General features: G+C 42.7%; 1 protein-coding gene across 1 annotated transcript in view; it reads left to right on the top strand.

The window, feature by feature from the left end:
• The window catches only part of CUBN (cubilin), a 257,101-nt gene that overhangs the window by 233,584 nt on the left and 7,102 nt on the right, over positions 1-16,415 (top strand). Inside the window, exons 61-65 of the mRNA XM_065921175.1 lie at positions 8,087-8,249; positions 8,613-8,818; positions 10,464-10,611; positions 11,523-11,704; positions 14,778-14,943. Coding sequence (XP_065777247.1) covers positions 8,087-8,249; positions 8,613-8,818; positions 10,464-10,611; positions 11,523-11,704; positions 14,778-14,943 — 865 coding nt within the window. The remainder of the gene's footprint in view (positions 1-8,086; positions 8,250-8,612; positions 8,819-10,463; positions 10,612-11,522; positions 11,705-14,777; positions 14,944-16,415) is intronic.

Genomic DNA, 16,415 nt, shown 5'->3' with positions numbered 1-16,415 from the left:
GATGACAAGTTGGATGTGAGAGAAACTTAAGTTCAAAAATCATCTTAAATTTTGCAGAAATTGGTTTTAAAAGAAAAGGGAGGAAAAGGCATAGACAAAATACACATTTGAGCACTTAATTATAGGAAAGAAAGAAAAGTTGCTTAGTCACGTCCGACTCTTTGCAACCCCATGGACTGTAGCCTACCAGGCTTCTCCATCCATGGGATTTTCCAGGCAAGACTACTGGAGTGGGTTGCCATTTCCTTCTCCAGAGGATCTTCCCGACCCAGGGATCAACCCTGGGTCTCCCCCATTGTAGGCAGACGCTTTACTGTCTGAGCTATTAGGCCACTTAATTATAGACGGTCTTATATTTTTACTGTTAAAAGCGCCATGCCCAGAAGACCAAAAGAACGTCAGTACTCTTAGGAGGAGGCCATGGTTTTGCAGGAATAAGTTTAATTTGGATGATGGCACAGCTGACAAGTGAAATTGCCCGGGGACAGAGAATGCCAGCGCTCCAGCAAGGGGGCAGCGACACAAATAGAGAGAAGGCAGCAAAGAGAGTTTCTTAAATCAGGAGAGATGCTTTCTTTGAGAGAGACAGCACGGCACTGAACAGCCAGGCTCCCGCTCAACTCCACGAAAGGTCCGGGGTGAGACAGCTGGAAAGAACAGAAGAATCAGGATGAGAAACAGACAAGTCACAGAAAAGTGTGCCAACCAGGAATAATGCAGTTATCCCTGAAGTCAAGGGAGAAAAGGCTTTTACCAAGGATGGATGGTCAGTACTATTAAATTGTAAATTAGAGGCCAGGAAAGGTTAAGATAAAGAAAAACTCATTAGATTGGATGACAACCATTTAAATAAAGTATTGGGACAGAAGCCAGATCAGAAGGAATTCATGAAAGACTACAGGTAACAAGAAATGTCAGTTCGGGGTGAATTCTTCCTGTCTGGAATGAGACCAGAGTGGCCAGAGCAGCAATGAGCTGATTTTAGGGCTGTTTGAGCGCTGATTTTACCAAAGGATAAATACATTTACAGGGCAGGTAATATGGACTCAACTCAAACCCTACTTTGCCACCTGACAAATTTCCTAATGTCCCTGATTCTCATCACTCCATCTGTTGAAAAATGAACAAACAAAATCACACAATTGTACCTGTCTTGCAAGACTGTTGTGAGGATAAAAGATAAGGTATGTTAGAGTATTTAGCACTGTGCCTGTCATATAATTTGTAAATAAATTTATTTCTTTTTTCCTCATTTTGGGTGACTCTGCATGGCCATGAAGGCTGTAGGATCTCCTTATCTTAAAATATTATGAATAATTGATTTACATATACATTATTATGAATGTAAATACATGGGGGATGTTTAGAATGTGGTTGTGCCAGGAGGAAGCTGACTGGATTTATTCTCGAGATATGTTTCTATGTGTGATTTGGTAATACAATTAAAAGAACTGTTGGAAGCTCCCTGACAGTCCAGTGGTTAGGACTCTGCTCTCACTGCTGAGGGCCCAGGTTCAATCTCTGGTTGGAGAACTAACTAAAATCCCACAGGCTGTATGGGGTGGCAAAAAAATTTTTTTTAATAAAAGAACTATTAATTTTATAGATGTTTTCAAGTTATTTAGGACAGACATAACAATACTGAAAACAAGGAGTTATTCTCTGGCTTCAATATAAAATGCCCTTTCTTTTTTAAAAGAAATTCTGCTCAGATCTACTTTTGTTTTCCTTTTTGGGAAAGCAGTTTCCCTCAATTGGCACCGTTTCCAGTTTATATGAATCTGGCAGATCACAGGACAGTTCTTGGAATGTGAGGCCTGGAGGTACCTTTATTAAAGAGATTCACTGTGATAAATGGGACACTGGGCTCATTTTAGACTGTTTCTTAGAGATTCTAATCAAATCAGTTTCTAGAAAAGTTAATTTAACTCTGTAGGTAGATATTTAAGTGAAAACATGCCAAATCCATTATTCATTTGTAATTATATCATTATTGTTTTGAAAGGGTTGACTTGGAAAGTTATTAACATAACTGCAATAGGGGACTTCCCAGCAGTCCAGTGGTTAGGAATTTGGGCTTTCACCACCGAGAGCCTGGGTCATGGAACTAAGATCCTGCAAGCCACCCAGGATGGCTAAGAAAAATAACTACAACAGTAGTAACAACAAAAAGATAACTGCAATAAGTAGAGAATTATGTATTTCACTGAGTGGTTCCTGTTGAAATTGACATCACATCCATTCCCTGAAGAGTCACGTGGCAGGATTATGTGTTGGGCATTGTGCCTGGCACTTGAGGTGTGAGAATCAGAGATAAGCTCCCTCATGGAGCTGTAAGTGGATGAGACTGATAACATGGCAAAGCCAATAAATGTGATCAACACAGAAGAATAGAGCAAAACAACCGAAGTATGAGCGCTGTTATTCCAGGGTTCAGAAAGACATTCTAGATGGGATGGCTGAGCTGAATTTCAGAGAAACAGCACAAAAGCAGGCTTCCAGTGGGTGATTGGTTATCACAGAGAAGTGGGTGAAGAGGGGCAGCAAGCTGCATGGTGACTGCCCCGCTTCTGAACCCCAGCCTATTCCTCAGTTAAGTCATTCCTTTGTGGAGAGCAGTGAGTGACACAGCAAAGAGGACTCAGCTTTGTGACCATAACTGACATTCCTTTGCAAGGAAACATGGAACTGGAGAAGGAGGGGCTTCTTTCTAACACTGCCCAGCTTCTTCTCAATGCAGTCAGTGCCCCTTGGAAAAACCAGTATTGTCTAATGATCCTTTGACCATCTGAAGTGAAAGCTCATCTGTGCCATAGCCTAGCCATGTATATAATTTAAATTTACAATTATGCTAAAAGCTTTGAAAAGGAGAAATAAAAGGAAAACCCATAAAATAGTGTGTATATCAACATGCAAATGCTCTGACATGACTATGCTAAGTCACTTGATTAAGTACTAAAATCCTTCCTATGTGTGGAATCATGACAAATGCATACATAGAAATTTGGACTGGTATGAGTACATAGGCTCTATTTGCAACTTAAAAGATAATAGCAGTACCCATCCACAATATGAATTTCCAAAATTCAAATCAAATAGTTCTAAATAAAACAAACTACAGTCTTCCCTCAATTTATATAATAATTGCCTTCTTGGAAACTTGGTTCTTACTAAAACAGTGCAAAATATTTTTGTATTTACATGCAGAATGAGCTTAGGTTCTGGGATCAAATGATTTTAAACAGTTTTCTTGCACACGTGTCTGACAGGACATTCATAGGTATGTGGGATATCTAAATCTTCACCGTGCACACCTGTCCTGTGAATTTTGCTGGAATTCTGCAGTTGACTTCTAAACACTTAGTGCCAGTTTCAGCCTTAGACCACGATGAGCCAAAAACACCACACTTTTGCAAAACATTCCCTAGGAGATGATACTGTTCTCATGGAAAACCTTTGTCTTAACCCACTGGGCTCAGCCATCAGTCTCTGATCAGCCATGAGAGGAAGGGGCTGTCCAGTTTTGGGGAGAAGGTCAGTAATTAGGGAGGCATCAGGTCCCCATCCTTATAAGATGGCACCTACTATCCATTCATTCATTCAATGAATGTTAATTTGAGTACTTACTATATTCCCAACACTGCCATAAGCACTGGAAAAGAGCCTGAGATTACATAATAATCATATTAGTAATATTATTGATTTTATATAATAATACTACTTTTGTTGTTATATTAAAAACGCCTGCATTTAGAGCTGATTCTCTTCATTGCTCCTTTGCAAGCTTTTCTAGAGCCTGGACCAAGCTCTAGAGCCAAGGCACACAGCACTAGGCCTGGCACACAGCACCAAGAATAAAAACGCTTGTTGATATTAACATGATTTTATACAGGCAGCAGTGGTTATAATAAAAAACCTAGAACCACTAGGACCAAGATAACATTTTCCCCAAAAGATTCTATAAAGTATCTGAGTTCAACCCCAAACCTAAAAATTTACTCTCTACTCTCATTCTCATTCCAAATTATACCCAGGCCTGTTGTCCAGCAGACTCTGTCAGAAGTTTCACAGTAAGATCAAAGAATTCATGGAGATACTCTGAGATGCTACATAGAGAGTCTTCAAATAAGACTATTAAAATTCCCCTGTTATCACATTCCCAGGAAAATGTTCAGAGACAAAGTCCTAAGGAAACTGATGTCTAAAATTATGAAAAAGAAAATGAAAGTGTTAATTGCTCAGTTGTGTGTCCAACTCTTTGCGACCCCATGGACTGTAGCCCACCAGGCTCCTTTGTCCATGGAATTCTTCAGGCAAGAATACTGGAGTGGGTTGCCATTCCCTTCTCCAGGGGATCTTCTTGACCCAAGGATTGAACTCGGATCTCCTGCATTGCAGGCAGATTCTTTAGCATCTGAGCCACCAGGGAAAATTATGAAGTTAAATTTAAAAAGAATTAAAGCCCAATATCAAAGCCTCTTGTCCTCATGCATTAAAAATTCATAGACGTTAAAACACCCAAATTCCCTTCCCTAATTTCTTTAGCTGCTCTAATCAGGGAGGATCTGGCAGTAGCTATCATCAGAAGTTATCTTCCACCAGATTATTTCTGCAGTTCCTTCGGGGTCGTAAGTAGATTCTAACCTGCACCACCGTGAAAGAGGTTTAAAAGCTGAGAAAACATGGAACTCCTCTCAGCACTTCTCTCCATCCACAAGACCAGAACTTAATTCAAGCTCCAGGTCTAGGCAGGTATGGCAGTGACGCGTGCTCCCAGAATGCACTGCGCAGCTGCGGGTGATGGTGCGGGGCGTCAGGGCGGTCCTCAGGGCGCCACTGCTGACCTCGTCCAAGTAAGAGTCCCCGTCTGCAGTCCTGCATCTGCACGGTGCACTTCCTGCAAGCCTCTGCAGGGCCGCCCTGCCAAGTTCACGGTGGAGACGTGGCATCGTTAGGGATGGGAGAGCAGGGAACAAACCCTGGCCTGGCCTGCACAGGAGTCCAGAACCTCTGTCATCTGTCCTGTTCCAGCTCCATTAGGAGAAATCTCACTGAGGCCGTGAGTGAAGTAATGCGAACACCAGCTCAAGGCTGGGCATGGTTGTACAGGAAGCCCTCTACGAACGGACCTGCAAACTGTGAGCTTTCAAAGATGAGCCTGTGTGTGCCAGCCCCTGTATGCCACTGTTGTGCTATATAAACCTCATACAGTACCAAACTACATAGCTGATTGTATTAGGGTACCTCGGCCAACTTTGTTGGACTTAATGAACAAATTGGACTTGACAGACGCACTCTTGGAATGGAACTCGATTGTATGCTGGGGACTTCCTGTAATTTCTTTCTATCACCTTGCCCACTTATCCATTTAAAACCCAAATCAGATCTTACAACTCCTGTAGGAGATACAAAGCTTTTCCCATGAAGCATATGAAGCATCAGTCTTGTCCCAGTGAACTCCCTGGCTCCATGTCTGTTCTCTCACCTAATCTCCAGGCCGGTGGGTCACAGGGCGGGGAGGTGTTGAAGCAAGTCAGGCCTTTTGTCTTTCTGTGGCCTTCCACACCTTGATGCATCTGCCCGGGGTGCCCTTCCAGTCGTGTCGGTCTGGAAGGGCTCTACTTACTGTTCAGGCGTCTGTGTGGGGTCTGTCCTGATTCAGTCGTGTGAGCTCCCCTCATACACTGCACTCTTCTCCTATAGCACTCATATTTTCTCTATTTTATGTATAATTCACACACACACACATATATTTAATTTATGAACCTCTTCTCATTAATCTCTGAGTCAAATTAGTGTCTTAAAGGTATGGGAAGTGCTTATGCATCCTTGTATAGACAGGACCTAGCTCGGAGGCCTGGCACACAGCACCAGGAATAAAAACGCTTGTTGATATGAACATGATTTTATACAGTCAGCGATGGTTATAATAAAAACCTAACTTGTTTACCAGAAAAAGTACGTTGCCTAAAACGTGGCAAATCTGCTCTTCTGTAAAATGAGGGGATTAGATAACTCAGCCCCCCAGTCTCTTTCAGCTCTAAAATCTAAAATGTTATTAAAATCATGTTCAAGAAGAGACACAGTGCCCTCTAGTGGGAAATTTATTTTTGTGCTTATTTTGACAAGACTTTAACCATTTCTGTTTGATGTATTCCCAGCATTTTAAAATAATGTCAGGGATCATGGTAATGCTGAGGCTTAATAGCACAACATGGTTCTGTTATCAGTTCCATGTTTGGATCCACACACAGATATTTGTTTTAGCAGTGCAATAGGGATTACTCAGATGGAGAATACTTTGTCTTCTAGTGATGTGTTTGAAAGAAATACAAACACTCACAATTTCAACATTTGCTGAAGGCTCCTGTGCCTGGGGATTTTTCTGGATGCCAGTGACATACAGGGAATAGACAGAGGTCCCCTCGCCCACCCAGGGGTTTATATGCTTCATGGGGGAGAGACCAGAAGAAGTAAATAAGCAATAAACAAGGTAGGTCTTGTTATAGTTAGAAAAGAGAGCAGGAAGATACTGGGGGAGTGCTCCCTAGGTAGGGTTGGGCTCTGAGGGGGTGGCATCTGAACAGAGACCCTATGATGATGAGTGGGCCATCCAAGGGCTGAGGAGAGAACTCCCAGCAGGAGGAACAGCTCAGAGAGACTTGCCAGGGGATGGAGGAGTTACAGGGAGACCTGGGTTCGATCCCTGGGTCGGGAAGATCCCTGGAAAAGGGCATGGCAACCCACTCCAATTTTCTTGCCTGGAGAATCCCCGTGGACAGAGGAGCCTGGTGGACTCCAGTCCATAGCGTCACAAGGAGTCAGACATGACTGAGTGACTCAGCGCAGCATACCTCAGAGGCATGGGCAAGCATGATAAGCAGCCCAGGCCAGACCAGAGGGGGCTTGCAGACCATGCTAAAGAGGGTGGGTTTAACTGAAGATGCAGTGAGATCCCTGGGGACATTGCAGGCTAAGCAGGATCTTTGCCTGTTCTAAGCTTACAGATGTTCAGGCAGCTCGGGGGAGAATGCTCTGTGGAGTCAGGGCTATGAGAAATGTTACAACAGTATATATATAGATGGAGGACCACTGTGGGAGCACTGAAGATGGAGCCCTGGGGATAGGGGTTGAAGGTGGAGCAGAATAGGTGGGGGTTCAGAAGGAGACAGGGCAGTCGAGGATGGCAGAGGTGCTAGGCTTGAGCCATTAACTGACACAAAGATGACTTGGGGGGCTTCCCTGGTGGCCCAGTGCTTAAGACTTCAGCTTCCAATGCAGGTGATGCAGGTTAGATCCCCGGTGGGGAAACTGAGATCTCACATGGGGGAGGGGAGTGGTCAGGGAAGTCTATTGCATCAGTGATGTTTGAGTAAAGACTTAAAAGAACAGAATGAAGAATGAAGAATGAAGCCATGTGAATAAACAGGAGAACATTGCAGGCAAAGGAAACAGCAGATACAATAGCAAGGATGCCGGAGCACCTGTTTCACTCCAGGAGCAGAGCAAACACAGTGGAGGCAATTAAGTTGGCAAAGTCCAGAAGCAGGAGTGGGAGCAGGTTCCATCAGGCCTCGGAGGCCCTACTAACGGCTTTGAGTGGATGGGGAGGACTTAGGAGAGTTCTTAGCAGAGCAACAACCTGGTCTGACTAACACTTAAACTATGTCCTCTGACTGGTGTGTTGAAAACAGACAGTAGAGGGTCAAGAGCAGGACCGAGGGCATCCATGGGAAGATGTGATGAGAATCAGGCAAGAGGTCGCAGTGGCTTGGACCTGCGCCGTTAGTGAGGACAGAGGTGAAGGTGGTGATGGGTTTGTGGCTCTAATGACACATTATTTTTTAAATCAGATATGACTTTCCCAATGAGAAAAAATTTTAGGCCATCATACTAGATTTTTACTGAAAATCATTATAGTGTAATTGATTCAATAACAATTCAGTTCCTAAATTAAAACCAGCATTAAGAACATTAGTGTAAGATTCTTAACTAATGACCTCTTGTAACTTCATGTGCATTTTAGTGTAAAATATGCAACTTCTTTGTGACTAATGGATAGCTAATGAGCTGTTTTTCTTTTCAGTTATATGATGGGGACAGTGAAAATGCCAACTTGGCTGGAACATTCTGTGGTTCCACAGTACCTGCCCCCTTTATCTCTTCTGGAAACTTCCTTACAGTTCAATTTGTCAGTGACCAGAGTTTAGAAAGAGAAGGATTTAATGCTACATATACCATCATGGACAGTGAGTAAACTGAGACATTTTTACATGTTACGAAACACATGTGTATTTATGCACTCAAAATAATGATTATATCTATACTCAATGTTAATTACCAACCTCAATGTTAATTACTAAACTCAATGTTAATTACTATATAAGCTCAATGTCAGTTAGTAAACACCCTATTAATTACTTTGTGTTTAATCCACGGTACAAATTTGGTGCAATTCTTAGTCAGGAATGTATAATGTAAATCCTTCCTAGAATGATATAAATACAGCTCCTTTGGGTTGGAAGAACAAGGAAAATAGAATTTTAAATATTATTTGTGTGATGAGTTACAAGTAAAATGTCTTCTAAGTTGTTTCTTATTTCCCATCTCAGTGCCTTGTGGCGGAACATTTAATGCAACTCGGAGCCCACAAAGTATTTCGTCACCCAGTTCATCAGACCCAGATGTCCCCCTTGCCACCTGCACTTGGGTCATTGAAGCTCCCCTACATCAGCAGGTCGAGATAACTGTGTGGGCATTTCAACTGCACTCTCAAGACTGCAACCAGAACTACTTAGAGTTTCAGGACCCACTGGAGGTAACAGTTGTATGAATGACAGTAACATCTATAACCTTTCCATCAGAACTTGCAAAAACTTTTGAAGTAATGAAGGCATTACTGGATAAGTTCTCGAAGTCACTTCCAGCCTCACATGGTTTTTAGCCTTTTATGACACCCTCTATTAATAGGCATTAAGAAACCTGAACTTGGTCTGTAGGTCATGTGCCTACTTAACTTCTGGGTGTCTTGGCAAAAGTGCCTGGCCCTGAAGTAGAGAACAGACCTGTGGACACAGAGAGGGAAGGAGAAGGTGGGATGAACTGAGAGAGCAGCTCTGACATATATACACTGCCATGTGTGAAATAGAGCTGGTGGGAACCTGCCGTATCGCACAGGGAGCTCAGCTCTGTGCTCTGGAATGACCTAGAGGGCTGGGATGGGGAAGTGGGAGGGAGGCTCAAGTAGGTAGGGACATAGGTATCCTTATGGCTGATTCACATTGTTGACCTGGAGAAGGGCCTGGCAACCCACTGCAGTATTCTTGACTGGAGAATTCCATGGACAGAGGAGCCTGAGGGCTACAGTCCGTGGGGTTGCAAAGAGTCGGACACGACTGAGCAAGTAACATGCACGCACACACTGTCGTACAGTGGGAACCAACACATCATTGTAAAGCAATTGTCCTCCAATTAAAAATAAACTAAACAAAACAGTGCCTGCTCTTGGCCCCACTCGCAGAGACTGATTCCCCTATTAACTTGAATTTTAGAAAAACTTTTCATTTTGTATTGGAGTATGGCCGATTAACAAGGTTCTGATAGTTTCAGGCCATTAGCCAAAATTTTTGATGTGCATCTCTGGGGTTCTGCCTACAGTGCTCCAGGCAGAAGCACTTCTATAGTCAGCAGGATCTGTGTGTAGAACAAATTGGAGGGTTTGGTTAAGAAGCCATTTGGTACCAGTCTAGGGGAACTATATTCATGGTTTAAAAAATAGAGAAAAGTTGTTTTGTTTTTTAAAAAAATGGATCAGTCTGAATTGCTCATGGGGTAAGGTGTTGAAGGGATTGTTGACCATAAAAGTGTGATGGTCGCAGAATACCTGAGGATTTGGGCATCAACATCATGTGACTAGGTGGTTGACATAAAGAGAATGATGAGATTAGAGTGTAGGAATCCTGAACTGAGGATGCGGCCTGGTGGAGGCACTTGGGAATATGTGGAATGTTTTGCTGCAGTTTGAGGAGCCACTCAGGCACTGCAAGTTTGCTAAAGGGTGGTGAGAGAGGGCCAGGAACATTGTTGGTTAGTCATAGGGGTTTCTGAACAATGGAGATGCCCCAGGTGAACTGTAGTGAGCTCCAGCAGCCGGGCTGAGCTCTAACAACAGCATAGCCCTTAGAGAGGAATTGGAGTGAGGGGGACGGTCCTATTTTCAGTAGGCAGATGGCTGCCCTGTGGTTTCAGCAGAAACCTCTCCACCTCTCACCCACCCCTCGGATGTGAGACATCTGTCAATTCCATGGCCAAGGTGACATCTTACTGCAGAGTGCTTTAAAGTCTATAATTAGTCTCCGTGGTTGAATATTTAAACTGTATTTTTATATGCAGTTTAATTTCTGCTCTGGCCTATTCTCTTTTGAAACTAAACTTACTGACCCTTGGCTTCCATTTCATTTCAGAGTAATGGAAACCCAGGAATTCGCTTCTGCAGTGGAAATGTGTCAGCCGTGCCCACGTTTTACTCCTCTACGAGCACCGCAGTCATCGTTTTCAAATCAGAAGTCTTCAATATAAACTCTAGAGTGGGTTTTACCTATCAGATTGCAGGTGAGCTTGGGGATTTATTCTTTTATTCAGAAAAACTGACATTATTACAATTACTGCTAGAATTGACTCCTGTGAATAAATTAAGGTTTGTTGACACAAACCATACCCACATGAAATAAGAAGCCACTTTACCAGAAGCCTAGCCCCATTTAGTAGATGATTAAAGCTGGCTTCTGAGGAGTTAAAGCAAAATGAAATACTAATTAAAATGTTGAGAATGCAGGGTATTAAGTTCATGTTGTTAATTAAAAAATATACCAGTTACTATGTTAATTATGCTCTTAACCACATAGAGAAATCACTATGTATTAGAAAATTACTTTGGGAAAACCAAGGAGCCTTGAAAGAGTTACTTGTTCACTGTCACCAAGAAATTGATTTCCAGAGGACATTTTATGTAATGTTTGTTTCAAGCTTGATTAAAACCAAAGCTGCCTTTGCTTAAAACAAACAAAAACACTTAGGGTGTTTTTACCAAAAATGGCCAAAAGCTATCATTTGCCAGTTGTATCAGAATGAACAATTCATCCAAGTATTTGAGGAAACATCCTCATACAAAACTCTGTCTTGGAGGTAGAGTCTGTATGTCCAGAGTCTAAATATCAGCCAACTCCACCTCCGGGTCATCAGAAAAGTGCAGAGAGTGCTAGAACGTTCGTCTTCATAGGAGAGTCTTCATGTTTCACATTTCACACTAGGGTGTTTTATGTTAAGACACTGCACGTGTTTGCCCAGCACGCTGTCTACCTCAGGTCTTAGGTTCTCAGTCATCTCAGAGGTAAATGGAGGAGCTAGATTAGCTTTTTTCTGAAGTTTGCTCCTATTTAATAATCTACCTGAATTATTCCTGTCAAGTTGAAGGAGCACTATTGGGATGCATACATTAATTACGTTACTGTCTTTCCTCTAAGATTGCAATCGGGAATATAAGAAGGCATTTGGCAACCTGCGGAGTCCTGGCTGGCCAAGTGACTATACCAGTGACGTGGACTGCACAACTGTGCTCACAGCCCCCCACAACCACACCATCTCCCTATTCTTTCACTCATTTGGCCTCGAGGACTCAAGTGGCTGCACACACGACTTTTTGGAGGTAACACACGTCTGAATATCATGCAAATGAGTTATGTAAAAGATGCTGGATCCCTGAAGATTGGTCACCTTTTCCTCTGCTACTGCTAATCATATTCCTTCCTCGTTTCATTAAATTGTTCATCATCCCTTCATCCCCTAAACACCAACCATCTCCAGGATCCAGACATGGGAAATCCAGGAGGGAACAAGACATAGTCAGGGTTCCTCGGAGGCTCACAAGCCCTGGGAAAGACAAGACAGGAAGTAGTCTGCTCTTGTTGACCAACAGCCAGCAAGGTTAGGGGCACTTAACCCATCTGGGGACAGAGAAGGCATCTTGAAGGCCCTAATGTGTGCCTTGAGACTGGAAGGACCAGGGGGAGGTCAAGTGCAAAGCGCTAAGTTTGGATGATGGGTCTGACTTGATATAGAAATGATACTGAATAGTTTACCTGATTTCCCTACTGGCCGCAGTATGTCTGGGGCCTCTCCACTGTTCTCTGCGGAGAGTGTCTCCTTGACCGCCTGTTTGGCAGACACAAGATGAATGCTCTGCTTCCTCCTCCTCCTCTGAAGCACCTTTGCTATTTGCCTGTCCTCCCCCACCCACCCCACCCTCCTTCCCCCCAAACACACTGAGAGAGAACCCTCCCTTGTCTGGAGCTTAGCACCTATATTTTGCTATAAAAACCGTAGTGTTCTCTCCCGTGTCCTTTGCAGACTCTGTTGGAAATGTATTCATTCTTAGGAAGTAAACTGAGGTGCTGGGTAAGACTCATACGTACAAAGATGCTGAATCCCTCTGTGAATTGAATTCACACCTAAATCTTAACCCGAGAGTCCCTAAGTTGGCTATGTTTCACTTACATGTGAATCTCTGGCAAGGTTTCCAAAAAGTTGGTTTGTTCCCCTACACCTGTTATAGAGTTTTATTATCCTGGAAAGCACCCCCCCTCCTCCCCATAGAATTCATCTAAGTCCTTGTTTAAAGACTATTCTCAACCTAGAGTGTAAAAGTTCTCAGAGGAAGCGTATGCCTTTTCATGGGGAACCTTAGCCATGGTAGAAACTGGGAGGACATGGATGTAGCAGGGAGGAGATGAGAGGACAAACTTGTTGGCATCAATCAGGTTATTAAACTCAGCCCTATGTATATACCCACCATGGAGGCTGAACAGTTCCATGGAGCATAAAGCAGAAGTGAGAGGTGGAGTGAGACACAGAAAAAGGGTGAACCACCCAGACAGTTCAGAGTCACAGTGCAGCTACTCCTGGTTCACATCAAGCCTGAGTTGCCCCTTAGTGACTAGAGTGAGCTCTGCTGTTTGCCTCTGGATGCTGGGAAGCAAGGGCGACTCCAGCCGCTGTGCCTTAACCCATAGAAACGGGTCTGAAACTTCCCATCCAATAAGCAAAGATGGGAAACTGCAGCTCAGGCCTGCAAAGCCCAGCTGTTTTTGGTTTTCAGCGGGAAGATTCTGGCACGGTTTTACTGCAGCCTCAGCATTCCATTCATGTTAACAATGATGAGAATGGAAATTTATCAGTGAAGATTCTGAATGTATTATACCTCTCAAAGGCCAAGCTCTCGACCCCATTTGAAATCTGCCTTTGCCTTCAGCAACCCTTTCAGGCTCATTTGCACTCCCAGAGATGCTCTCTGCTCTCCTTGTCCCATTCCTCCTATGCAGAGAGAAATGAAAAGGACATTTCATTGGCATATTCCGTGAGAATGAATATCCCGCTCCTTCTCTTAGAGAATCAGCTTTCTAAAGAGGATCCAGAGGAAAAAGACCCATGTCCAGACTGGAGTAGGGCAGTTGGACTTCTGTCTGCTGACTGTGAACTGCCTGCTCTACCCACAGCAAGGCTACTTTGTATAAACACTTAGCAGAATAATCCAGAAAGGCATTTTTCTCTCCTACTGGCTACTCTATAGACCTAAAAGGAATCTCTCCAGGGACTTCCCTTGTGGTCTAGTGGTTAAGACTCAATGCTTTCAGTGCTGGGGCCCAGCTTTGATCCCTGGTCGGGGAAGTAAGATCCACAAGTCTTGTGGTAAAACAAAACAAACAAAAGCCGGGCTGGGGGTTATCTCCTGAGCAACATAACCTGACGGACTACCCACCACACCTCTGAAGATATTCTGTGACTTAAGACAGCCAACAATTAACCACATGTTAAACTATGGGATTATAAAGGGAACAGAGGCACTTTCAGGATTTTAAATACAGGTATCAACTCAATAAAGTCAGCATCCATCCAGGAGGGGCTGGATCCAGCTCTACACTCCTGGATCATGTGTCTTCATAGCCCTCAAGAGTCCTCCAAGTGGGGCTGGTTGTGAATGTGTAGCGGGACCCAGGCTGGAGGGCAGAATTTGACTGAATTCACACTGTGGTTGCCACACTCACACGCCAGCTCGTTTCCCGTTGTCACATGTGTCTACACCGTGCAATGATTTTTTTTTTTTAGAACTCTATTCAGCTTCACAGTGTATATTTAAAATATATCTTAACAGTCAGGGATTTTATAGATTGTTTTAATTATGTCCTTTTCCCATATAGAAATTCATTTTGTTTTGACTTTATCACACTTTGTATGTTGTTTTTTCATGGCCCCATTATAGTCAAGCCATTTTCAAGAAGGGATAAAAGCATAACTGAAGTATGATGAATGGAGTACAACAGAGTTAACTGGAAACAATGCAGATAATATTTTTCTCCCCGCATCTTTTTAAAGTTCACTTTAACTACATTCTTTGAAGCATCTCGCCAAAAACTAAGATATAACTAGTTTGTTATATAGCAATCAACTAGTTGGTTATATCAGCAGAAACATGCTTTCGTGCTATAACTGCTGGAGATGAATACATATTTCTGAATCCAAGTGTAATAGTTTTTGATGTACAAATTGCATGTTTCTCTCCTTTGCAAATGAAGGTGATGTCTGAGTGTAAGTATATACAAAAAGACAAAGTTTTTCTCAAAAAAGTTTTTCAAATAGTCTCATGTCTTAATGTAGAGCAATGATAGATCAGAAAAGAAGGTACTATATGTTTAAGTGTCATCATTAATGCTACATTTTTAAAGGTCAGAAACGGAAGTGAGAGCAGTTCGCTGTTACTGGGCACATATTGTGGGACTCTGCTGCCAAATCCCATTTTCTCCCAGAATCATGAACTATACCTTCGATTTAAGAGTGATGGTGCAACTTCCGGTCGTGGATATGAAATTATCTGGACCTCTTCACCCTCCGGTAAGAAACTGGCACTTTGTCAGGGCAAGTAACGCAGCCGAGAAAAACATATAGTGTCTCATAGAAAAGACAGTTAAAGGGACCTCATCTTTCTCCCCAATCTGTGTACTTGATCATTTTGTTAAAAATAGAGATTTTTTTTTTAATGATGAAATTATAGATTTTAAAAATTCTACTTGTATTTATTATTTCTCTAAAGAATATATATCTATGTATGAGGCACAGATAAGGTATAAAGATTTTTGTAATTAGTTTATAAATTTTGATTTTGTCATATTTTTAAAAATTTTTATGTATTTATGTATTTATCCATTTATTTCTGACTGTGCTGGGTACTTGTTACTAAGAGGGCTTTTCTCTAGTTGTGGAGAGCGGAGGACACTCTTCACTGCGGTGTGTGGGCTTCTCATTGGGGTGCTGTCTGTTGTTGTGAAGCACGGGCTCTAGGGAGCAGGCTTCGGTAGTTGTGCTAGGTGGGCTCAGTAGTTGGAGCTCCTGGGCTCTAGAGCACAGGCTCAATCGTTGTGGTGCATGGGCTTAAAGCATGTGGGATTTCCCAGACCAGGGAGTGAACCTGTGTCTCCTGCACTGAGCCGCCAGGGAAGCCGATTTTTGTCATATTTTAAACTTTTGGTTTGATCATCAAGGTGTACTTCTCTGAAAATTAAATAAAAGTTTGCCAAAAAGTTACGAACACATACTTGAGTACATCTAAGCAGCTGTGTTCCTGGGAGGCCCTCTCATTTCTGGACAGTCCTGGAGATTAATGGCTCTTGCAGGGCAGTAAGCACCTTCCTGCAGTTTGGGTTGGCTGTTTAACTGATGAGTGAAGGAAATTTAAGTCATGTCAATACATTTAACAGAAGAAAGAAGGAATAGTTTTATGAAATGTCCCCAAGTATATCTAAAAACTTTCAAAGTAAGAATGTGGAAACGATTCGTTTAAATATCCCGAGGGGACCACAAAAGGATTCTATCAAGACAATTGTGGATAATGACTTCTTGGTACCTGCACAAAAGTAAAAGATGATCCCTATGCCCTAATTTTACAGATAAGGAAATGAAACACCCAAATGATGAGTTGCCTTAAACGCACAGTCAGACTGTGGCAGAGGCAGGCCCAAACCTCCACTGGTCCGAAACCCAGCTCTGTGCTCTTCAATTATGCTCTACAGTTTCTTCCTGTGTTCAGGGTATCTGGATGCCCATGCCATCTGGTCTAAATCATGATATAGATTTCCTGTGCAAACTGACAAAATGAAAAAATTAACACTGATACTTAAAAAGCTTTGGCTTTTTTTTTAGGGGGTGGTCCAGTGGGTAAGACTTTGTGCGTCCACTGCAGGAGATGTGGGTTCAGTCCCCGGTCAGGGAACTAAGACCCCCACATGTCACACAACTTGGCCAATAAAAAAGAAAAAAGAAATAAACTTTGACTTTTGAAGCATATCAGTCTTGGAGCTGTCAGTTCT

The sequence above is a fragment of the Muntiacus reevesi genome, chromosome 2 (assembly GCF_963930625.1).
Source record: "Muntiacus reevesi chromosome 2, mMunRee1.1, whole genome shotgun sequence".
In the NCBI taxonomy this organism is placed as follows: domain Eukaryota; kingdom Metazoa; phylum Chordata; class Mammalia; order Artiodactyla; family Cervidae; genus Muntiacus; species Muntiacus reevesi.
The sequence above is the reverse complement of the archived record's forward strand: the minus strand, read 5'-3'. Positions and strand labels throughout refer to the sequence as shown.